This window comes from Haliotis cracherodii, unplaced genomic scaffold (genome assembly GCF_022045235.1).
Source record: "Haliotis cracherodii isolate W230 unplaced genomic scaffold, xgHalCrac1.p SCAF_18, whole genome shotgun sequence".
NCBI lineage: Eukaryota > Metazoa > Mollusca > Gastropoda > Lepetellida > Haliotidae > Haliotis > Haliotis cracherodii.
Window position 1 is genome coordinate 1,443,038 of NW_027266273.1, and position 26,419 is coordinate 1,469,456.

General features: G+C 41.5%; 1 protein-coding gene and 1 pseudogene across 1 annotated transcript; both read right to left on the reverse strand.

Moving 5' to 3' along the window:
* Positions 1 to 9,291: 9,291 nt before the first annotated feature.
* Positions 9,292 to 13,628, reverse strand: LOC139465968 (A disintegrin and metalloproteinase with thrombospondin motifs 20-like; annotated as a pseudogene).
* Positions 13,629 to 19,118: 5,490 nt separating this feature from the next.
* On the reverse strand, positions 19,119 to 24,691 carry LOC139465506 (A disintegrin and metalloproteinase with thrombospondin motifs 9-like). Its single transcript, XM_071247228.1, has 2 exons — positions 24,254 to 24,691; positions 19,119 to 19,823 (listed from the first exon to the last, which is right to left on the reverse strand). Exons 1-2 carry the CDS (start codon positions 24,689 to 24,691, stop codon positions 19,119 to 19,121), a joined length of 1,143 nt encoding a protein of 380 aa, XP_071103329.1.
* Positions 24,692 to 26,419: the final 1,728 nt, after the last annotated feature.

Genomic DNA, 26,419 nt, shown 5'->3' on the forward strand with positions numbered 1-26,419 from the left:
ATTCTACTGGTCGGTCAAAGTTCGCGCAAGGTCGGTCTGACGTGACCCGTAATGGGATGTCCTTAGATCTTTGTTTAGCGGTAGCGAGAACTAAGATCTGATTTTAATGACATTGCCAAACCACCGTGGTGGGATTCTGACTGTGACAAAGCCAAGCATGACAAATATCATACTCTTTATATATTCCGTGTGGCAAATTCCCATACTGACGTACATGGATATTAAAGATTGAAATCATTTTTAAAGATGTAACAAGAAAAAAAGATATATTGAAACACTATAAAAGATAAAGAGAGGCACAATACTGAAGACATGTGGAAAGAACTGAATATTTTTAGGAAGCCTAAAACTACAAACAATGTACAGTAAGCAACGGTTATAACGAACACGCTTATAACGAACTAACGGATATAACGAACTAACTTTTTAGTCCCGACTATTTGCTGTAGTTATGCTGTATATATGCTTAAAACGAATTACGGTTATAACGAACTAAAATTAGTAGTCCCTTTGAGTTCGTTAAAACCGTAGTTTACTGTATCAGGAAACGACTGGCTTAAATACTTAAAACGAGTTCAACAGTACCACAATGGATACAGTGACAGAATTTCTATTTCTTCAAGACAATCAGCGTATAACTGTACAGAAAGAACACCATACTTAACAGCCCCTATGACATTACAAGAGGTAACGAAGTTAATTAAAGAATTGAAACAAAAGAAATCGCACCAGAAAGACTTTGTCTCTCTGTTGATGGTATTGCTTCTATCCTTTTACGCCTCTTCAAAAACACGCTCGGCTGGAAATTACCCCGAGAAGTGGTGGTGTAAATCAGTAGTATGCCCCTTCACAAGAAAAGAACACAGGATGATATGAATAACTACAGGGTAATATCACTATTACCAGTAATAGGAAAAGTCTTCATATTGCAAGGTTACAACAGTGGTAAAATGACGATGATATTATTTATGAAAATCTAGCAGGATTAAGAAAGCGATATGCAACTGTAGACAACTTATATTTAACAAATGTTATATTTGGTATAACACTTTCTTAGTAAAGTACAGATTCTCGTACTTTTTTGGTTGAGTCCCATCCAGGATTCGAACCAACACTGCAAGAGTGAAATGCCTAATCGCTTGCACACAAAGTCAGCGATCTAACCCACTCGGCCTAAACAGCCAATAACAATGAACGTCTGGCAACTGGTAGTCTAGATCACGTACTTTGTGTACCCCTCTGACAAGTGTAAATTGGCACAGCTCCCATGGCCAAAAGCTATGAATACACAATGCCATTTATAAAGTGGTCAAATGTAACACATGTTATATTTGGGATAATACGTTCTCAGTAAAGTACAGATTCTTGGTACTTTTTTGGTTGAATATTGCAAGTGTTTTTACAGATACCAGACAGGGTGTGTATGCTTAATCCTCTATTATTCTCATTATTTATCAACGAACTGGTAACTGAAATGGCAACTTAGGATGGTAAAGGAATATGTATATATGACGATATGTTCTCTTTTATACAAGTTCAAAAGATACGGCAGGGAGATTCCATCAACAGATTAAAGGCTTCAGTAACATTTTGTGATAAATGGGAACTTTCTCTCAACATCAATAAATCTCAAATTGTCGTTTTTTTCGGAACGTAGGATATTTACATAATTATAAAAAAAATGTATTATAAAGGATCACAGACTAAAGTAGTGTCTTATTACAAATATTTGGGACTATTCTCACACCAAATTTCGGGCCCATTGACTCGTGCAACGACAGCATAAGCACAACAAGCAGTACAAATTGGTATTACCTATTTTGATATATGGAGCCGCAGGTTGGGGATTTCACCGTTTTGAATACGTTGAGAGGTACAGAGAAAGCATGTTAAGAAATTCATGTACCTACCAAAATGTGAAATCTGGATGTAATGCTGCTGTTCCAGGAGACTGAGAGAGGAATTCTGTGTTTGCTATACATGTTGTCAAATGTATAACTAGACTAAACTATGTATTTTTGTGGCAGGCAATGTCTCTTTTTTTGTCAACAGTCTGAAGCATAATTAGCCCCCCCCCCCCCCCCCCCCCCCCCGCTCCCCCCAAAAAACTACCACCCACCCACACACCATATCCTACCCCTGAATATCAAATGGTCAGTCCCTTACATCATCCGTACACGACAATACTCCACGGTAGGCTAAGTCTGTCTTGGGGTCTTCATTCTTCATCACGAAAGGGTTTGTGGGGATGTAAAGGATAAAACGCGAGTCCGAGATTTTGGTTGACTCAGTAAAACCCAAGGGAAGCGGAGACCTGACCAGTTGATAATTTTAATATTGTGCATAAATGGGGCTTACAACAGTCGAAAGAAACGCACGTAAAATATATCTAATGTCCCACCTACCTTAAGTGGTGAGGTGAGGAGAACTTGGGTTTAACGTTGCGTCCAAGATTATTGCACTTATATAGCGACTTGCATGCACGTGTGTGCGTGCGTGTGTGTTGCTGCTTGTACTAGTCCGGACTGATGCCGAATTATAGTGCTAGCTCACTGAGATACCATGCCGCGGTTTAACATGAATACCCCACTCAGACACAGTATACTGACTCCTAGCCGACCAGTCCTTGTTTTAGCCCCTTAATGCCGAGCGCCAGACAGGGTAACAACAAGTACCATCTTTTAACGTCTTTTGGTATGACGCGGCTGGGTATCGAACCCCGGACTTTCCGCCCTATCTTAAGACATGTCTAATGGTTAGAGTGCCCGAGTACTGCTCAGCATGGAATACTGTAAGGGACATTCTCGCGATCTCGCAATCTCGCGATCTCGACCTTTGGAAACGAGCCAAATCTCGCGTTCTCGCGATCTCGCATTCTCATGTTTTTGGCATATTTAGCCTATGGGTTTTCCTATACTTTTCAGGAAAGCATAACTACACGTTCATTTATAACGAGTCTTCAGATTCGTTGTAAAGTCATTATATATGATTGGGGCAGTGGGGCAGCCTAGTGTTTAAAGTGTTGGCTCGCCACGCCAAGGACCTGGTTTCGATTCCCCTCATGGGTACAATGTGTGAAGCCCATTTCCAGTGTCCCCCACCGTGATCGTGCTAGAATATTGCTGAAAGAGGCGTAAAACAAGGCTCACTCAGAATATGTAACAGATATCGAAGTTCATATTCTTCCGAAGGAATCACGGGCAAGTAATCTATTCTTAAGGTATTTGGTCTTTCTTCGCTTAATGTCCCCAGCTTTTCACAAAACAAAATATCAACTCAAAGAAATCTAGCCATTATTTAAGATGCATCATTTGTCTCTCTTTGCGGTATAATACCGCCTCCGTGGTTTAATGGTAGAGCGTCCGCCCGGGGTTCGATCCCTAGCCGCGTCATACCAAAAGACTTTAAAACGTTGATACTTGGTACTGTCTGGCGCTCGGCATTAAGGGGCTAAAACAAGGACTGGTCGGATCGGAGTCAGTATACTGTGTCTGAGTGGGGTATTCATGTTAAACCGCGGCATTGTATCTCAGTGAGCTAGCACTATAAATCGGCATCAGTCCGGACTAGTACAAGCAGCCACACACACACACGCACACACACACGCGCGCACACACACACGTGCATGAACGTCGCTATATAAGTGCAATAATCTTGGAGGCGACGTTAAACCCCATTTCTCCAAACCTCACCTCTTTGCGGTATATGTTCACATAGGAACGGTTATATGTTCTGTATTTAGCATTAAAGATTGAACCGCCTCCGTGGGTGAGTGATAAGCGTCCACCATACTGGACAGTTCGGTGTTCGATCCCTGGCCGCGTCATTCCAAAAAAAGACGTTAAAAGATGTTGCTTATTTTTACTTATTGTTACCCTGTCTGGCGCACGGCATTATGGGGCTTAAACACTAACTGGTCGGCTCAAAGTCAGTATTCTGTGTCTGAGTGGGATATTCATTTAAACTGCGACATGGTATCTCAGTGGGCTAGCGCTATAAATCGGCATCAGTCTAAACCAGAACAAGCAGCCACACACACACACACACTCACACACATACGTGTGCATGCACGGCGCTATATAGGTGCAATAATCTTGGTCGCAACGTCAAACCCCATTTCACCTCACCTATTTAATATTGAATGTTAATTCACCCCACAAGTTGATCATTTGGTGGAGATGAATGCTTTCCCCTTAAGACAATCTGCAAAGCCCCGTTCAGTCGATTTCCTGCAAGAAATAACGTTTCAATTTCAAATCTATCCAATCGAGCACATGTGGGATGAGATGGATCGGCGCCTTCGGCGTCAACCACGTGTTCCACAGACACTCCAGAAACTTCGAAACATGCTCCAGCAGATATGGACAGATATCCCACAGGACTTTGGGCGACGCCTGGTCCATTCCATGAGACGAAGATGTGTTGATTGCATCACAACCAGAGGTTGACGCACACGCTATTGAATTCTAAATTGACATTTTGGCATGTTCATGTTTTTTTTTATGAAATCACGCATTTTCTGAAGTCAGTATGGCCAATTAAACCATTTGAACACTTACAGGAGTCTTTTATCTGTTGCAAACCGAAATTGTTTCAAATTTGGTAAAAACATAACTTTGCATTAAATCTTATTGAATGTCACAGGAACTTTTGTTGTTCAGTATATAACACAAATATTCTCGAAGTTCTCCAGATTCGTTTTATGCTAATCCCGGAGACATTAAAGCCAACATGAAAGCAACAGCTGCTGTATAGTCGCGTCGCTAAGACTGCACACAAACATACACAAACACAAACAAACAAACAAACACACACACACACACTTACACACACAAACATACACAAACACAAACTCACACACACGCACGCGCACACACACACACACATACATACATAATTTCTTCTACCAGCCTAGGTGTTGGCTTTTCCCGGAAACACATTGATGTGACGAAAAATGTATTTGCTGTTGCTAACGCCAGAAACGTGATCATGTTAGCAGTTAAAAAATGATTAATTATTTCCTGAGCTTGCAGGGATCAAAGTCAAGTATCTACAAAAGAGGTATTTCCACTTACGCTCTCTACTTAGCAAGACTTCACTCTAACTGATACGTAGAGAAAATATATTGACTATTGAACTACAGCATGTTTATTTATTCATGTGAACATACTCATTCTTCCTCTAGATCTGTCAGTCGAAGTGTTTAAAAAGCTTGTCTGTTTCATCCACAAGAAGAATGTATAACTAATTTACAAATTGCCAACGTTTGAACAATGGTGCTTGTAAAATAGCTTCTGTTAACCTCGAGTGTCATCAAGGGCGGATAGTATACAGTGTTATTAAATAATAAAGACAAGAAACCTAACTTTCAATGTATTTAGTTGACATGCCTTTGTTATGGAGATCCCATCATTATAACAACACAGGAACTTAAGTATTTCTTTGTGAACCATGTTTCATGTTTACGTTCACAAACAATAAACTGACCGTCTTGGTTAATGAGGTACCATCTCCGAAGAAGGTGTAAGCTGAGACTAGATGTTGTGGGCTGGTGGATGTCGGAAATGAACTGCGTCAACGTCGGAAATGATAGTGAAGGTGTAATGACGATAAATGTCTGTAACATAATTATCGGGCGTGTAGGTCAATATCTGGCTGGTCCACCAAGTTGGGCGATACATGCATGACTCCATACGGTATAGTGTTGATCAACTTGCGTATAGTTGACCTTGGTATCAATCGCCATTCTGCCCGCAGAGCAACCGAAGACCCACATCCCACAGATGCTCTATTGAGGACATGTCAGGGGATTTAGCGGGCCAGTCCAATGTCCGTGTGCCTTCTCATCGGAGATAATCGTTGACGACCTGGGCACGACGTGGTTTGGCATTGTCATCTTGCAGCTCATAATTCATCAACAAATGTCCATTCACAATTACCACATCAGTTTGCCTGTCATGTGTGAAACCGCCCCACGCCATGACACAACGAACCCCATACCGATCATGGTCAAGAATTGTTGCTCTGGCATGCCGCTCGCCGCTACGTCGCCAACAACGTTTCTGCCATCTGTGAATTAAAGTCCCATGCTGTTAGGCCATTGAAACACAGCAGGCCCTAATCTTTGCTGTCTATGATAAGCTGTTAAGGTCACACCCGTTATATCAAATTGCAGGTAGTGATTACAATGTGCACGTGCATCACGCGCTGTTCATGCATATATATACATGTATGTGTGTGTGTGCGTGCGTGCGTGCGTGCGTACGTGTGTGTAAGTAGATCTATGTGAATATTTCTCAGACGAGTTAATTCCAGTCTCAAGAGCAAGCAACATTCTGTTAGTGGTAAAAAATATGGAGATTGTCACCACACAATCATGACTCATCGACCCAATAACTATGTTTCTAGGCAGAATAAAGCCAACAAATAAAAAAGGTATACTTTAGCGTCCTGTAAGGATGAAAACGTAAAGATAAAAGGTCAGGTAGGTTCTAATTTAAGGTGAGGTGAAATGTGGTTTGACGTCGCGTGCCAGTTTATTGCACTTATATAGCGACGTGCATGCACGCCTTTTGGTATGGCGCGGCCAGGGATCGAACCCCGGACTTTTCGATCCCCGGGCGGACGCTCTACCACTAAACCACGGAGGCGGTCCCGACTGCCTGTGTTTACAGACAAATATGTCGCTGCCCTTGGGTATCGGCGGTGGAATCCAGATCGACGTTTGAAGACCTGGATAGTTTACTGGGATATTTGTTCTCATTATCTACATAGTAGTCTAAAATACCGAAAATCGGTGTGCGAAAGAGCCATAAACAACCCTGGAAATACAAATCCTGAAGGCATTCAGCGAGGACTGATTAGGAGTTCCCATGCCTGTGCTCATTGTATACCTCTGAATAAAAGGGGTTACTACGCTTGTATGTTTTAGGATTGTAAATATGAATGAATGTTTATCCAAACACAGTACATTAACGATCCGCAAAATCCACATGATGACCGCTATATATCCGATGTTAAGAGTAATCTATGAGATACTATTTAAAATAGGTAAATAGCTAACGTCACGGCTGGCGGAGAATTAGTCTTAATTCTCTGCCGAAACAGATTCCATTGGGTGTAATCATTAAAATGGATCATTCAAAATCAGCAAATGTTCGTGACACTAATGACAGATCCGTGAAGGTCCGGGTAGAATTGGTCTTCAGCAACCCATGCTTGTAATAAAAGGCGACTATGCTTGTCGTAAGAGGCGACTAACGGGATTGCGTGGTCAGGCTCGCTGATTTGCTTGATGCATGTAATCGAATCCGAATTGAGTGGATCGATGTTCATTATGTCAATCACTGGATTGTCGGGTCCAGACTCGATTATTTACAGACTGGCGTCATATAGCTGGAATATTGCTGAGTGCGGCGTTAAACAACAAACAAAGACTAATGACAAGATAGTAGTGATGATCAATAGTTGTATGACAAATTGTGACTTATAACTATGTCATGTTCAATGAATTTACTTCGTGGTGATCAATGTCTTTACAACAAATGTTGCCTCATGTACAAGTTGGTGGTCTGTGTCTCGTCGGATAAAGGTGAGGTGACTATATGCTTGGGTGAATTTCGTTTCTAAATTATTCAGATAGTTGATGATTAGAAAGCCGCATTTCCATATAGGTGAAGTGAGCTGAGGTGAGATAAAATGGGGTTTAATGTAGCGTTCAAAGTTATTGAACATGTACAGCGAAGTTCATGCACGTGTGCCTGTGTCTCTGTAAGGGTGCTTGCGCCAGTCCGATTTTGCCGATTATTGCCGATTTTAGTCGGGTCAAATGCCGATTTTATAGTACAAGCACACTGATATAACTGCCGGAGTTTAACATGAATACCCCACTCAGACACAGTGTACTGACTCCGAGGAGACCAGTCCTTGTTTTATCACCATAATGCCGAGTGCCAGGCAAGATATTAACAAGTATCATTTTTCAACGTTGTTTGGTCAGACGCGCTTGAGATCGAACCACCGTCTTTCCGCTCTTCAGGCAGATGTTTTATCCACTAGACGGCGTAGGCGCTCTCTCAATATTAATGGTTATTTTTGAAATACATAGAGGTTATCACGCGAGTGTGTTTGGGGATGGTAAATATCCTGCATTAGGAGTAAACATTGTATTTAGCGAGCCTTGGCGAGCTAAATACATTAGTGTTTATTCCTAATACAGGATATTTACCATCCCCAAACACACAAGCGTGATAACCTCTTTATCATATAATGTCATTCTTTAATTCTGTGCTTCAAAATCGCTTTCCCTCTCTCACAAACATTACCTAAACATTGAGAGTTTTCCTGGAATGCGCGCATTAATATTTATTACGTCACAGGGTAAGTCATGTGTCAGTCGGACAGTGACAGTAGCCAATATAGTTCCAACTGAAATCTGTTTCTTATACAGTGGCGAAGCAACATATACGCAAAACAACAATCCGCTAGAGTAACTGCCCTTTGTCAAAGGGAAGCTACTCTAACCCTAGTCTATGAGACGTCACGGCCACGGTCAGACGTTGTTGACAGTCGGTCTGTTCTGTCATAACGATAAGAAGTGTAGTCAGATGTACACACAGCGACAAAACGAAACAAGGTAACAATTCAAACATATTTTCGCCAAATCTAACTATTTTAATTTGTGGGGGAGGTTTCAAGCCGCAGAGGTCTACAAACACAGATATGGCTACTGATCCCGCTTGGCTAGGCCTCGTGCCCTCGCCAAATTGTTTCGAAATTTATATCTCCAAAGTTGACAAAACTTATAAAATGCCTTAGCTACGTCACAGTTAGACACAGATTTTCAGTATATTAGACTGTTCTTTTGATAATGATAGCAATTATCCCTGTATTTTATCCAGATTCCCGATGGTTAATTCTGACTCGATCGCCGAATGACAAGGGCGACGCCATATTTGTTTATAAACAGTGAAAGTAGTCCCTACTTGACCTTTGATATTTGCATCTCTATCCGCATATGACCCCAACGGATATCGTTTTTATCCGTTGGCTTTATCCTGCCGAAAAACCTACCCATTATATGATAAAGAAGTTTATTATCAGTGTACAACAAGCAAGAAATTGTTATATCATGAAATCCAATACTCATGTTGCTCTCATACAGTTGCTGTCATGCCACCAGGATATCTTTCAAACAGAACTTGTTCTTTTACAACAAGTCCAATGTTCCACCTGGGATAATTTTGAATTTTTACATAAACATGATAAGTTATTATTATAAGTTGAATCATTTCACGATGGTTGTGCACCTCTCTTTCGCTGACAAAGACTCTTTCTGATAGAAAAGCAAGTACAAGCCGGCACACTCGCCGAGTCTTCATTGGGAATGTTCTGTTCTTTCAGCGAAAAGCCGAATTTCGGTGTGGTTCCTTTATGGGAAGAGAAACAGGCTTCACATTGTCCGTTACATTTCCCATGCATCACTGAGTAGACGATACCAGCATTTCCCATGAGGGTGGTTTGACTGCTTACTTTGAAGCTAGTTCCTACTAGATTAACTTGCATCGTTCAATTTCAAGATTGTCCAGGTTAATCTTGATCTTGGAGAAGTTTGTCCGTCCACAGTAAAAGTCAGTGCAGCCTGTTGGCATCACTGAGTAGTTGTCTTCCTGGAAGGTGACGAAGTGTCCGGGAGTATCAGATGACATGTCATGGCAGTAGATATTGACCCTGGAGTTGTTGTACTTCTCCAGGACAACCCAGTACTCTCCATCAACGTAGGCGTTGTTGCAAGTTTTCACCTGGCTGCAGTCTGTGACCAACACACAAGAGAAGTCCGTCCACGAGCCATCGGACTGGCAGACGCGCCGACCTCGGGGACTAAATGGAGTGTCACATACATATTTCACCTCCTCCCCGATCTCCCACATGATCTGACTCTGGGTGGTCTGTTAACATACATCACATCACATCTCATGTCAACTTATTTCAATGCCGAACAACATATGTTGGTCCTGTCATAGCGACTAATTTATGACTACCATTGTCTGCAGTACATTAGACTCCAAGGGCAAATTACCCTGTAGCCATGTCTCCATAACTTAATTGTCACTGCGTTTTAGGCGCTAATCCCCGTTGTTAATCATCACCAACATTTCATTGTATATTGACTGTCAGTCAGCATGGACTACCATATCACTTTTCTTTAACTACTGCTTTTTATAGTATGGCATTTATTGCCCTAATTGATCATCCCATGAACTGTGTTGGTTAATCACGCCCATATGTCCAATGTCCAAAGCAATGTCATTGTCTCTTTGTCTGTCCATTGTTGTTCATTACTATATATGTGCTACCATTACACTGTTACTTGGGTGTTAGTCAGGCTTGGTATTCCGAGTGCTGGCATAGGGACGACCTCGAGCAGGATGTGCCGCTCGTAGGAAACGCCCTGAAGAGAGCTGGAGCTCCGCTCACCTCTTGTATGCCTGAGCTAGAAGGTCCGCTCATCGCTGTGTTTGTGTTGTCAGAGCAGGTATTCCGCTCATTGTGCAGTTGTTGATTGTTTACATGTTGTGCATAAAGCGTTCCGGGACAGTGATGTCGATTTTGTCCTTCTTTCCCCCAAGAGCTAATTCCCCGTCAACGTGCCCGTTGACAGTCCTACTAATAATCCTTATATGTTTGTTTATTATGAATGAGTTACTATTAGTAACCGAAGGACGGCCCTTTGATCTCATTTTGACTGACTGTCATCAACTCTTTTCCTTTTTAAGTGAAAGGAGATAAGGTCGGGATAATTGGCAGTGTTAGCATGTTTGAGTCAAGTCGTCCAAACACAGCTTGTTGGTCACAGTTGATGAGTTATCGACCATTGTTTTCCTGATTACAAAGAGACAATGTCTCAGCCCCACACTAATCTACAGGCACATTCGTGAGTGCACCGACATATTACGGCGGTCTATAAAATAATCGAGTCTGGACGACACATTTTAGTGATTGACATCTTGAGCACCCATCTACGTAAATGTGATACGATGACAAGCATCAATCCAGCAGGTACAACAATGTTGAGTGAGTGAGTTAATATTTAAAGTCACATCGGCAATATTTCAGCCACATTGTGACTATATCAAAGTATACAATACATCAATTTAGAATACAAATCCGTCGATAAAGGACAGTAAAAGAACTAGATTATCACAAATGTAGGTTTAAAACTAGTAAATGGCCATAACATTTGACTATTCATACAATACAATACAATGTAAAATTGGGCTATATATCACCAACAACCTAAAGGTAGGCCACCATACTGGGGACCATGGGGACTTACAGTACCTTTGCTACCTGCATGGCCTACAACAATGTTGAATCAATGTCGTGCTTCAACGTTGACATTGATTTGAAAGCTGAAATAATATTGCAATGTCGATGTTAAATCGAATATTGGTTGGATATTGGCTGAATGTAGGTGCACTTATACCCGCAGCTCTGTAGCACCCAGACAATGAGCATGTCTGTTTCAATTGTCATCACTCGGCCGATGTGATAATTCCCCAAAACGCGCCCGGAATTGTTAAGTTAAACGCGAGATGTCCTGGCGGTTTCAGTTATAAAAATTATACTCTGTCAAACAAACCTAATTCCTGTGGTTCAGAAGATTATATTTATCATCGTTAATCCAACTGTATATATGTTTAAAGTATGAAGTAAATCTTTAAATCATTGTCATTTTGTATAACAGAGCCAGTCTAGAGTTAATAAAAAAAATTGATTTCAACGACAAAAACATGTGTCATGAAAGAAAACGCTGAATTTATGTTTTTTTGAAATGTTAAATTTTGGGTTACTTTTCAACGTTGAAACAATGTTAGATTTCAACATATTTTCAAATATCGAAAACCCAATGTGGAGACAATGTTTTTCAACGTAGCAACATCAGACCAACCAAATTTCAACATTAAACAATGGCATGTGCCTGATGGACTACCCACCCACACCCGCTAGTCACCTCCTCAACTCATAGATATTGTGTGGTTATTTACTTATAACACAATTAAGTTCTGTATGTACCGATGTTTTTGGTCAACATTTGCCTTTCTATTTGGAATTCACCTCGTAACACCATAATATTTTCAAAGTGTCACATAACCATTGCTTTTAACAGGGAATTCCATTAACCTAAGATAAGATTATCTAATTGAAAATGCATGACATGCCTACACAGCTATTTCTTCTTTTTATGTAGTCTGAGACGCCATATATCTGTGTCCTTGATACAGAGCCCCTGGATCATCTAGGATCCTGGTATATTGGGTTCGAATCCAGGTTTTGCCCTGATTATGGTTCTTGATTTGTCAGCACCATACCCATGCTCGTATACGCAGCGGTATAACTTAACAACTGTTGAAAGCGGCATGAAATCAAATTCACTCACTCACTTACTCAGAAGAGAACAATATCGGGTTGGTGACGCTCATTACTATGTCTACACAATAGTTTCAACTCATCTCTGAGCAATCCTAAAGATTGTCTGAAGTCAAACGTGGATGTCATCCCAGGTCACACTCAGCAAGACGGCGCTGAGTTTATTCTGAGTAACACGTAATGACCTGAAACCAGGTACGTCTTGGGGCCAATTGTACACAGCAATCCTAGCCCTTCATGCCCATGTTAAAATATATGAAAAATCTTTTATAATTTTTTCCTGGTCCAAGTATTTGATGAGCAGCATCTGTAGATGTCTTGAGTCGATCCTGCCATGTTAAACAGGGATGTACATATCCTGAACTGATGCAAACAATTATGCCCTCTACTACTTGGATAAAAATCCTATAATCTGGAGTGATCTGCATGACACTTGATGTACTTACTTATGTATTTACAGAGCACGCAATGAACTATTCTATTGTTGTTATTCTAACTGCAACCTCACATGGCCTTTATGGCAGTTGAAAGTAGGGCGAGGTGGTGGTGATGGTTACAACTTAGTTGAAACGCACGAGCACACCTATGTTGCTGACATTTCAAGGATTGCTGTCAGGATGTAGAGGGTTTTTTGCCACGCCTGAGGTATGCAACTCTGTACAACGAATAGCGGCGCCTTAGATGACCGGGCCATCATTTCCCGCGACTCTCCGGATTTGTTACTTTCATGCAAATACGATTTTTAACTTACGGTAACTTTGAAAGATATAAAACAAACAATACACTCACCAGTGCAAGGCTTGCATTCTGAACTGCTACTGGATCAGTACACAGACATGTGTGGGTGACCCCTTTCTCCCGCCACACTGTTGTCGAAGGACAAGAATGATCCTCGCACTTTCCCGCAATATTTCCTGTCCAGAACCTTATGTCCGAATACACATACTGAGCAGTGGTCATCAGATTTGGAGGAGGTGTACCTGTACTGGCGGTGTCCAGTAGGTCACTCTGATGAGCGTCCAGGTTGAAGTTGAAGGACTGACATCCGGACCTTACCTTGCATTCCTTGACACATTGAAGGAGACCGGAGTTGTTCAAAGTAAAAACGTTTTGTTTTGTTCCAAGTTTTAAAGGTCGGTGCAAGTTTCCCCTGCTGTGACCATTAGCAGTCGAATAATGAATATTACGAAAACACTCATTTTAGAATCGCGAAAATTTGTACAACACCGTCTCTCCACTGCTTCTATTGATTTGGCTGGTTGAGGTGAGGTGAAATGTGTGTTTGTGTGTGTGTGTGTGTGTGTGTGTGTGTGTGTGTGTGTGTGTGTGTGTGTGTCTGTGTGTGTGTGTGTCTGTGTGTGTGTGTGTGTGTGTGTGTGTGTGTGTGTGTGTGTGTGTGTGTCTGTGTGTGTGTGTGTGTGTGTGTGGGGGGGGGGGGGGGGGGGCTACTTGTACTCGTCCGGACTGATACCGATTTATAGTGATAGCTCACTGAGATACTATGCAGTTTAACATGAATACCCTACTCAGTCACAGTATACTGACTCCGAGACGACCAGCCATTTAAATACCCTTTAAATTACACTCGTAATATAAATAGTATCTAACTATGGTGGCTGGAAGTCGGATAATGAAAATTCCGAAAACACTCATTTTAGACTCGAGTAATTTGTACAACCGTTCGGTTTTCTAGTAGTTTACTCTCCAGTGATTAGGCTGGGATTCGAGGGAAAATCAGGGATTAAACAGTTTGAGGCGTATCCCTCTCAGATATACACAAGTTATAAAGGCTGTTAGCGATAGGTAGAGTTGACTTCATTCCAGATATTTTGGTACAAATTATTCTAACCTACCATTCTATACCACTTACTGCTTGTATTATTTGTTTTAAATACTAAATACCTTCGTGTTATTTAGGTCTGTATCATGGGAACATGAGTGACATGTAGTAAATGTGGTTAACGGGTGACGAGTGTCCTTGCAGACGGTCTATCTATGGAAACTGTGTTATTTATCAAAAAAGAATGAAGATATGATACACTGGACAGAAAATCAACTATACTACTCAAAGTTTGCTAAAGATCAAGTTTTTGTAATATACAAAAATCATTCAACAAATAAAGATTGCAATATCCCAGTACGCAATGCTTGTTTTACTCCTATAGAAACTCAATTTCATGATGAACGGGCAGATCTAGGTATGCAAAACTTGTGTTTGGGATTAGTCGTGACAGAATCGTTGCACATCATTATCAAAGAGCACAACAACACAATGTCACATTGCAAACGTCTTTGGTGTCAGCCAAAGTGTGAGCAACAGGGCAAGGAATCGATACCAGACGTTAGGATCAGCTACCAAGCGTGAAGCAGGTGATCGACAGCTTTCCACCACACCGTGGGAACACAAGTTTCTGCTGATGGCAGCAAGACGTCATCACTTTGTGACTGCCACCACAGCCCATTCGCATGCCACTGACTCGACGTCACAGGCAGGCGCGCTTTGATTAGGATAAAGATCACGTCAATTAAACAGACAAGGACTGTGATCCAGTACTTTACACTGATGAATCGATGTACTTTCTAGACTTCACAGATCGTTGTGTCCGATATTGTTCAATATTGTCTTTTACTCTTTCAACAGATGCACACAATTTGAGGTATTACCTAAAGTGGTGATCGTTAGGAACCTGTTAGTAGTATACATCGAAACAAATTAAACGATCATGTCCCTAAATATATGACCACACCTTGCCACAAATACCTTTTTATACATCACATAACCAGCTGTCTTCCTGAAATATTAATGACAGTGGAAACATCGCCCGGCTTGGTTTCTGGAATGTCAGTATCATTTATTAACACCCTGTCACAGTAAGTATCATGATATGAAATAACAGTAGAGTCTTGATCACTGGGTATAAAAAGTAATATGTTGTCCATATTGTCCTTTATTGTTATAAAGTTGCTTTCAGGTGGACAGAAAACAATGGTTTCTACAATGAACGTTGATAGGATGTGCTAAAGGCGTTTAATGTATCCATGACAAATAAGATGATTTACTCTCATGAATCCCAACAGGAGTACAGAGGAAGCTATACCTTAGGAACATGCTTCTAATTGAGCAGGGTGGAGAGGGGTGGCACGGGTGGCTCAGTCGTCTAAGGCGCCGTTGCTTCCCTTGGCGTCAGAAACCTATGATTGTTGGTTCGAATCCCGGTTCGCCCCGATTATGTTTTAGGTTTGTCAGCACCATACCGAAGTGGTAAACATCTGAGACCTGCATTACCTAGGGCTTCCTCCCACATTAAGCTGACACGCCGTGATATAACTGGAATACTGTTAAAAGCGGCGTTAAACCCAACTCACCCTCTCACTAACTCACTCTAATGGTGCATGCGCATATCTTTTTTTAAATATACTCTTAAGAAAAGTGGGGATACCTAGTTTCTAGTAATAGTTGTATGATGATAACGAAAGAATTGGGAACACTTTACAGCTGGCATTGAAGAGTGACACTAGATCTTATGACCCTCAACGATCTAGAAGGACAATAAGGGTAAGATGAGGAATTTCAAAGTTGAATCAAACAAACAAACAACAATGCGTAATACCGCCACGATTTGTCACTCATTCATTCACTGGACGAGGCATATGGTGTATGAGTCTCTCCATGGCGATTTGAGGGAGTGACTGGCTCAGTCCAGCTAACGTGGTCTTAGGCATATGACGTTGACGCACACGTCTCTCTATCATGTTCCAGACGTGTCCAATGGCGGAAAGGTCTCTAACTGGCCATGGCATTCTATGAATGTAGTGCTGCTGGAGGTGAGCATTGACGATTCGTGCACGGTGGGCAAGACGTCGACCCACAAGCATTACAAACAGGACAACACAAGGCGTCAACATGTTGTCCCGATGGTACATTCCAGTGACCCTTCCTTGCATAATATGGAGTGGGGATTCGGTCAGTCATAGTGATGACACCACCCACCAAATCTGTTCTGAGGTCTCAAGTCGGCATTAGTTTGACGTTCATTTCGACTTCACCACACACGACCTAGTCTATGAAGGAAGTGAATCGAAAGCTTTCAAAGAGTTTTAAGGTCGATGTGGAGGACATTATCCAATTTGATGCACCAGTGACACAAATATACCGAACAACAAAAGGTCCTGTGACATTGAATAAGATTTAATGCAAAGTTATGTTTTTTTCCAAATCTGAAACAATTTCGGTTTGCAACAGATAAAAGACTCCGGTAAGTGTTCAAATGGTTTAATTGTCCATACTGACTTCAGAAAATGCGTGATTTCATAAAAAAACATGAACATGCCAAAATGTCAATTTAAAATCAATAACGTGTGTGTGAACCTCTGGTTGCGATGCAATCAACACATCTTCGTCACATGGAATGGACCAGGCGTCGCCCAAAGTCCTGTGGGATATCTGTCCATATCTGCTGGAGCATGTTTCGAAGTTCCTGGAGTGTCTGTGGAACACGTGGTTGACGTCGAAGGCGCCGATCCATCTCATCCCACATGTGCTCGATTTGTCAGAGATCAGGGGAGCGAGCCGGCCAGGGGATGACATTCACGTTGTTTTGTTGAAGAGATTCCTGAACAAGTCGAGCATCGCTGTGGATGAGGTGAAAACGAGACTCGTCAGTGAATAGAACTTGTCCCCACTACATGGCTGTGTAGCATACAAGCTGTCTTCACCACTGTAGATGTGCTTGACGGTAGTTTCCTGTCAAAATGGGAGGTCTGGTGGGTCTTCTGGCGCGACAATCCCTGCACATATGAGGCGACGACGTACGTGGGGATGCTTCTTGCAGTTACTGTTGCTGGCTGTAATCGATTTCGTAGGTGTGTTGTTCGAATCCAGTTGTCTTGTCGATTATTGGTTACGCGTGGCCTGCCACTCCGAGGATGGTCTCTGAGTGCATTCGTCTTTTGCAAACGTTGCCATATAAACACAGGAGGGACTGGTGCTCAGGGAAGGGAAGGCTTCGCTGCAAGCTTGGGACCCTTTGCTTCCACATAAATATCAGAATAGACAGTTTATTCTTGAAGGAGTAAGATATTCTTTCTTTGATTGATTGTGACAGAAGTTACATTGTACAGCCAACATAGACTGCAAATCACAGGTCGATTTTAATTGATAAGGGGCGAGTTGAGCAGCAGCAGCTAAATGAGGAACTATTGCGCGGGAATTTTAGAAATGTGTTAACTAAGCCAACAATAGTCAGTGCATTAGGGGCCGCTCCAAAGGAAAACGGAAAGATAAGACTTATCCATGATGCTAGTTAGCCTGTGAACAGAGGCTTAAAATATTTAATGAGTGACATTGATTTTAGTTATATGGATCAACGGGAAGCGCATAAATATTTAACCCTTGGCTGTTACCTGGCGAGAGTCTCCCTGAAGAACGCCAACTGGTCTGTATCTCTTCATCACTTAAACTATCGTTTAATAGGACTATCGTGGACATTTTCAGGGAGTACAAGGGAATGATATATGGTGGATACCAGACTGCCTTTTGGGGCTGCAAAATGTCCAAAAATATCCCCCAAGGATTGTCTAAAGCTGTTTCAGTCTCATTAAAATCAGATCTTAGTTCTCGCTGCCGCTAAACAAAGATCTGAGGACATCCCATAACGGGTCATGTGAGAACGACCTTTCACGATCTTAGACCGACCACGAAACAAGAAGTCGACCTCAGCCAATTAGAAAACAGCTTTCTCGAGCTTTATGGCACCTAGCTTTACGTTTCAACCTGGCGACTTCCATTTCAGACTACGCTTGAAAAATATGTTGACACAGTTCTCGATTAAAATTTTGAAAACTGAACAAACGGATATTCCGGAATGTTTTATGTATGGTTGATATTGTATGTCAGTGCTTCCAACGTACCGTGCAACGCCTCTTCCGTTCAAATGTTTATCTCATGGAAGCGAGAGATCAGCGGTATCAGCCTGTCGTTCGGGATACCCAGTGTTAACGTTTTCGAAGTTACATGATTAGAAAACACATTCCGACTGTCACTTTCATGATCTGGTAAGCCACGCTTTGATTGGTCGGATGAACGGTCGTTCAGACGTTTCTAATAATTTACTAGAAATGGCGAAACTTTTATGAGGAGACTTCTAGATTTGAAGAATTCATTGGCAGGCAGAAATCCCAAAGTTCAGATGGATATAGATTTTCATGATGATATAAGCTGGTGGTGTGGATTTATGCTTACATTTAATTTATGTAGGTGCATAATCAGCAATATTCTAGTAACTCTCATGTTTACCGATGTTTGCGATAAAAGTAGTGCGGCTGCATACTGTGATGGAGGTAATGTTTATTGGAATTGATGTAGCAGACAAACAGATCAATGTGAAAGAGATCATGGCTCTTGTGTTCGTGGTGGATCGCTGGAAAGGAGTTTTACAAGATGTCAAGGTAATTGTGCATACGGACAACATTACATATAAGACAGCGATTAACAAGGGGACTGTGAGGAATGGGTTTACAGTGCCATACATTAGTATCTGTTTTGGCTTCATGAATTGTTCAATATTCAATTACAAGCAGTGCACACCGAGGGACACATACCACACACATAACATATTCATCACATATAAATACTACCATATCACGATAGCCTTCCCTTCAATGACAAAGAAATTTCCTGCCATGGAAACTTAAACACATGCCGGCACACTCGCCGAGTCTTCATCGGGAATGTTCTGTTCCCTCAGCGAAAAGCCGAATTTCGCTGTGGTTCCTTTATGGGAAGAGAAACAGGCTTCACATTGTCCGTTACATTTCCCATGCATCACTGAGTGGTTGGATGAGTAGACGATATCAGCATTTCCTATGAGGGTGGTTTGACTGCTTACTTTGAAGCTAGTTCCTACAAGATTAACTTGCATCGTGCCACAGTCGCTGTCGGCGTTTGAGTTGCAGCCCATAATACGCCCGTAAGGACCAGGTTTACACGACCAATCAGCAAACGTGTGGTCCAGTTCAATTTCAAGATTGTCCAGGTCAATCTTCATCTTGGAGAAGTTTGTCCGTCCACAGTAAAAGTCAGTGCAGCCTGTTGGCATCACTGAGTAGTTGTCTTCCTGGAAGGTGACGAAGTGTCCGGGAGTATCAGATGACATGTCATGGCAGTAGATCTTGACCCTGGTGTTGTTGTACTTCTCCAGGACAATCCAGTACTCTCCATCACTGTAGGCGTTGTTGCAAGTCTTCATCTGGCTGCAGTCTCTGACCAACACACAAGAGAAGTCCGTCCACGAGCCATCGGACTGGCAGACGCGCCGACCTCGGGGACTAAATGGAGTGTCACATACATATTTCACCTCCTCCCCGATCTCCCACATGATCTGACTCTGGGCGGTCTGTAAACATACATCACATCTCATGTCATGTCAACTCATTTCAATGCCGAACAAAATATTTTGGTCCTACTTTTTATTTGTTTTAATTAGGCATGAATCACTTATGGTAAATAAAGGACGATCGTTTGATCTAATTTTGAATGATGTCATCGACTCCCATTACTTTTTTGTGAAAGCGGATTGGGTTGGGGTAATTGGCAGTGTAAGCAAGGTGGACTCAAGTCATTCAAATACGGTTTGTCAGCTTATTCACAGTTGATGAGTTATTGTAATGTTATTATCCTGATCACAAACAGAGTGTCTCGATTTCACTAATATAAATGTTGTGCATTCCATCGGTTGTGCAAGAATTCGGTGACCTATGGTTTAGGTCATAGATTTGTCCAAATTACGATCCCTTATATCTGATTATGATGGTCAGCATCATACCGGTACTTGTAGATTTCAACAAAGTCTAAAACGTCTGCATTTTCCCTCCCACATTAAGCTGACACCCCCTGACATAATTAAAATACTATTCAAATCAACGCTGATACCGCCTAACAGAACATGGACAACTGCTCATCTTAAAAATTCAAACTGCTTTTTTTCTGCTTCAATACTGAAACAATATTATTGTTGCCTGAATTCTGATGAGAAATGTTAGGAAGCCATAATAGTGGTTTGGGCAGAAAGGATCTGCTGGCGACCCAGATACTGTTGCTGAGAAATAAAGGTTGCTGACATGTATTTATTTAACTGATTATTGATCTTTTACGAGTGTTTTACAATAATTTTGAAAAACAATCCAGTTTAGTAATGGGTGGATAATTTTCCTAAATAGTCTGCTATCAATAAATGATAAAGGAAATGAAGTGTGTAAATAAATGATAAACGTAAGTGCTAATCTACGTCAGAGAGTGGGATGTTTTATGTGCTTTATATACAAACTTCACACAAAATAAGTGTTTTGGCCAGGATAGATAGATATTTCCGAAACAATTGCCTGAATAAGTAATAAAACAAGTTTAGTGATACGTATGCCACATGAAACTCTTACCTACATTTTTATGTATTTACATCTGTCAGACAATGCTCAGTAACAGATACTTGTTTTTGAAAATGTATCAATAACTTTTTACTATAAATTCTTTACTAAGCGGTCTCTTCATCTTATGTACAGAGAAAAGGTCGGTCCTCTGAGGCGCCATAAATCGAGGTGCAGAGTTGCGCCTCTTCGGCCACCCAGAATTATCTTGGGTTCGAATCCAGGTTTCGCCCTGATTATGATGTTTGATTCGTCAGCACCATACCAATGCTCGTGTATTTCGAAAGAGCGGTAATTGATCATATCACTTCGGTCATGTGTGTGGTATAACTGAACCACTGTTCAAGGTTGAATTAGTTCAAATAGAGTCACTCACTTGCCAAGGAAAAAATAATATCGAGATATCACTCATAACTATGTCTTTACAACAATTGCGATTCGTTCTATGAGCAATCCTAGGGCTTGTCTGAAGTCAAATGTTGATGTCACCACAGGACACACTCAGCAACATGGCGCTGAGTCAATCCTAAGTAGGACATCATGTCTTCTTGACCACTTGCACAAAGCGAGCTCAGTCCTTTAAGCCTATGTTAATATTTATGAGTCATCTTCGATATTTATTTACTGGTCCTGGTATCTGTTGAACAACATCTTTAGCGGTCCTAAGTCCATCCTTCCAATGTTAGGCCCGGATGTACAGATCCTAAACTGGTGCTGCCACGTTGATTAACACCATCTGGCGATCACACCTTCTGGTGATAACGCCTTCTTGTATTAATGTTTCTGACCTCAAACAATTATGTCTACTTAGACTACTAAGATGAGAATCATATAATCTGGAGTGATCTGGGTGCTGCCTCTAGTGCTGTACAAGCGTATGAATGGTGAGAAAGAATGAATATTTAATTCACTACAGACCAATAATATGTCATTGTCACGGGTTGAGTTTTCTTGTCAAGAACCAATATGACACATGTTTTACACTTTATAATCAAATCAAGTCCATTGTGTCAAAGGTCAAGCCGTGATATTGTATCAATATAACAATATAAACAGAAATATGATATCCTCACACGCAAAAGAAACGCAAGTGGTATTAATCAAATAGGTAACAAACAAGGAACCATAAATTGATACGAGTTTTAGCATGTAGTGAAGCCTGATGGTGTTATTAATATTTTTGGCTTTATTTTGGAAGCCCCGAGTGAAAACGCAACATAACAAACGAATTGTCAAAACACACCATTTCAATAAATATGTGGGTATCATGAACCCATTTCTCGCGAATCGAAAATGCACGAACTGTCACGAACTGTAGTGGGTATAAAACTGTGGCCGATTCTTGGACCTACCACTCCTTGGTTAACAATGCCACGCGTAACTTAAATTCAGAGAAACCAGGCTATCGGACGTTTGGAAGCTGGAGGGTCTGTCCAAGATGTTGCCCTTCATGTCAACGTTAACATAACCACAATTTACCGTCTCCTGCATCGTTACAATGCTACACAGACGACAGATGACCTTCCTCGGAGCGGTCGTCCTAATGTCCCCACACATCGACAAGATCGGCAGATTACCCGTCAATACCAGCGACACCCGTTCCTAACTGCAAGTGAAAGTGCTCGACAGACCATAGGAACACATAATTGACACATTAGCCGGGACACTGTGATCCGACGTCTCCGTTCCAACAACCTCAGATGTCGGCGACCAGCACGTCGTCCTGTTCTCCAACCTCGGCATCGACAAGCACGACTTCAGTGGGCACAGGGTCATCACAATTGGCGTCATCGTGAGTGGAGGCGTGTCATCTTCTCTGATGAAAGTCGCGTTTGTGTCTCCCGTGCAGACGGAAGAGTCAGAATTTGGCGGCGTCGAGGTGATCGTTTCGCTGACAGAAACGTTGTGGAAAGGGATACATGGGGTGGACCTAGCGTCATGATATGGGCAGGGATTGGACTTAATGCGAGACTTGGACCCATATGCTTTCTGAATGTTGGTCAAGGTCGGGGACACGGTGTCACTGCTCAGCGGTATATCGACCAAGTGATCAGACCCCACGTCGTTCCATTTTTGCACAACATAGACAACACATTTTCCAGCAGGACAACGCTCGTCCCCATGTTGCCAGAGGTACCATGGCCTTTCTGCAACAACATAACAGCCGTGTTCTACCGTGGCCAGCCCTCAGCCATGATCTGAACCCCATCGAACACTTGTGGGATAAGGTTCAAAGGCGTCTGCACAATGTGCGCTCAGTCCCTACAACTGCCAATGAACTACGCACAGCTGCTCTGGATGTGTGCAGGAGGATCCCTAGGGCCTTCACAAATAGTCTGACTCACTCAATGTACAGGAGATATGTGGCACGGATCAATGCTAATGGTGGTCACACCAGGTATTGACTGACATTTTGGGTATTGACCCTAAACTGTGTAAGCCCTTAACATTTGATAAAAACAATTATGTCATCTGCCTTTTAATCCATTAAACCGTCATCAGTCAATTTTTGTCAATCTTGCCCAATTAATTTTTCTTGTCTTTACTGTTGAAAATAAATAACATGTATACTGCATACTCGACTTGCGTTTCTTTTGCGTGTGAGTATATATCTTATCTGTCTGTCCGTATACAAGAGTAGCTATTGTCAAAAAATAACCATCGAAATAGGATTCGGAACTTTCTATTTCTATGCCAGGTACACACCACTTTAAACAGAATCAACATCACACCTGTTGGCATGAAAACAGAAAGAATATAAATTATAAACACCCCTAAGTAGCAAAAGGCACCATTTGACAACCTGGTCTTTGTGTGTGCATAGTTTCAAGAAAGAGTACCTATTTGTTTTAGTGATATGGTCCGGACAAACACACCACTATGAACAGAGTCAAAGTCAAACTTCTAACCATGGAAAGAGGGAAAAATATTTCTTTACAAATCCTAAGTAGCAAAAGGGACCCTTGATTAATACATGTACCAAGTTTGGATGAAACATGTTGAAAAGTTTTTTTCCAGCTAAGTCTAACTTGTTTCCATGGAAATATAGAATAGTCGCCTTTTACGGCAAGCATGGGTTGCTGAAGACCTATTCTAACCCGGGTCTTCACAGGTCGGTTTCAGATCTAGACTTTGTATTTTGATTAGGTGATAATCATACTGTGAACACACAGTGTTTTCAATGTAGAGCCAGGTTACCTGTAGATTTAACCGAGCTAAATTGAAATTGGAACCGAACGAGCAGAATATGGTGCTGATATACCAAGGAATATTATCAAAATGAAGCAGGGGTGTCGAACACACGATCAGCATCTTGGTACGGAGCTTTGCACTAGTTACTTACATGCCTATAGGATTATATTGTGGTAATACTTGAAAGAATTAAAACCAACAATAAACTCACCAGTGCAAGGCTTGCATTCTGAACTGCTGGTGGATCAGAACATAGACACGTGTGGTTGGACCCATTTTCCCGGCAGACTGTGGTTGATGGACAAGAATGACCCTCACATTTCCCCGCAATATGTCCTGACCAAGACTTGATGTCCGAATAGACATACTGAGCAGTGGTTAGAAGATTTGAATCAAATGTCTCAGAACTGGTGGTGTCCAGTAGCTCACACTGATGAGCGTCCAGGTTAAAGTTGAAGGACTGACATCTGGACCTCAACTTGCATTCCTTGACACATTGAAGGAGACCGGAGTTGTTCAGAGTCAAAAACGTTTTCACCTTGAGCCGAGCATTTTCTTGCAGGGACTGTTTCAAGTTTGAAAGGTCGGTGCAAGTTTCCCTTGCTGTGACCATTAGCAGTCGAATAATGAATATTACGAAAACACTCATTTTAGAATAGCAAAAATTTGTACAGCCTTTCGTTTGCAAAGTAGCTAACTAGTGACTCAATACACCGTCTCTCTACTGCTCCTATTGATTTGGCTGGGATTCGAGCGAAAGTCAGGGATGAAATACTTCTGAGGTGCCGCCCTCTCAGACATCATACATAATGTACAGTGAATATTGCAGTGTAGCCAATTACACTGGCTGTTAGTGATAGGCGGAGCTGACTTCGATACAGACTAATTACATTCCATATTACCATTATACAACAGTAAATATTCTTTTGGTTAATTCATAAGAAATGCACGGCTTCATGTTATATAGGTATGAATAATGGGGATGTGCTTACAGGAGGGAAGTAGAAAAGCACGTGTAAGGAGATTACTAAAGAATTTCTAAATCACTTTCAACATTAAAACAAAAAATATTTGCAGGAATAAGGGGGCATCAATAATTAATAAAGTGAACAATTTTCTTCAGATTAAATGCTGACTCTAAACATGTATTCATAACAAACATCACCACGATAGAACAGCTGACCCCTATAGAAACATATAGCTGCAGACTCGGCTCAGTGTTAGGTGTGTGCCATCAACTTTATCCGTTATGAAATTGCTTGTAAATACCGTTTAGCTGACTATTTGAGCAATTTTAGAGCACGAAAGATTCGCGACACCAGATTATACCGGTCGATGTGAGGACGCCATTTCTAGCAACATTTGGTCCAAGGGAGAGAGGAAATGTAAGGTCGTAAGAAGAATGCAGTGTGCTCCTTCTACATAATGGTTTGTGTATAAGGGATGAGCTAGACCGTATGAAGCCATGATGCTTGCACGACTACAATACAAAAGTGAGAGACCATGAACTGTCTCTGTCTCGAATGTATTTTTTCGCGAGTGGTACAACTGCAAATGGTACAGAAAGTATTGCCTGCATAGTGTGTCCATGGGTTTCTGGATTTTTGTGAAAGACATCACTGTCTATCGAGAGTAGATACTCGCTTAGGAGCAGAGTATATGTTGCATAGAACTACTACCGCTTCAATTCGAATAGCAAGCTCACGCCTACAACAGTCCCGTCCGCATGAGATGTTATTGAAAAGTTTTTAATACAGGTGTACTGCTTTTAAGCGGGTGATCTTGTCACGGATGTGTGATATACTAAATTTTCAAAACATTGTTTGGGTGTTACTAAATTAAATCCAAGTAATATTCAAGATATAGACCACTTTCAAATATAAGTTACAATGGTCGGTAGATTTGTATTAATGGAACCCTAACAATACCTTAAATAGCCACTACGCTTGTTAACAAACTGGAAAGTAGACGACAAGACGAAATGTGTCGATCTGAGTTTAAGTGTGATGAAGCCTATCCAGACGCTCTTGGTCGTGTCGATCTTTGATGGAACACTGTGTAGCATGGGTGGCGTCTGTCTGGACTTGGTGGAGTACTCACTGATGCCTAGTATGACACGAGTGATGAGAAGTCATCACCACAGAAATAATAACTTGAATGACATATTGTTCTCGATAAACCGTGACGTGGAAATAGATAGTTGTTTGTTTTTATATGCAAGTTGGTATTTCCGCTATTTCAAGTGTACAGTGAAGCCGTCTTACCAACAGTCATTTCTGAGACATAAATGCAAAATGTAATTAATTAAGTCCACTCGCATATTTTGGATTTAATTAACTCTTGCGTTAATATCAAGGTTTTCCAGTATATTCTATTC

Bases quoted from the DNA above. Each gene is read 5' to 3' on its own strand.
- LOC139465506 (XM_071247228.1), bottom strand. From the start codon at position 24,691: ATGAGTGTTTTCGTAATATTCATTATTCGACTGCTAATGGTCACAGCA. The intron at 19,824-24,253 runs GTGAGTTTATTG...GTATGTTTACAG, and splicing joins AGAATGCAAGCCTTGCACTG to ACCGCCCAGAGTCAGATCAT.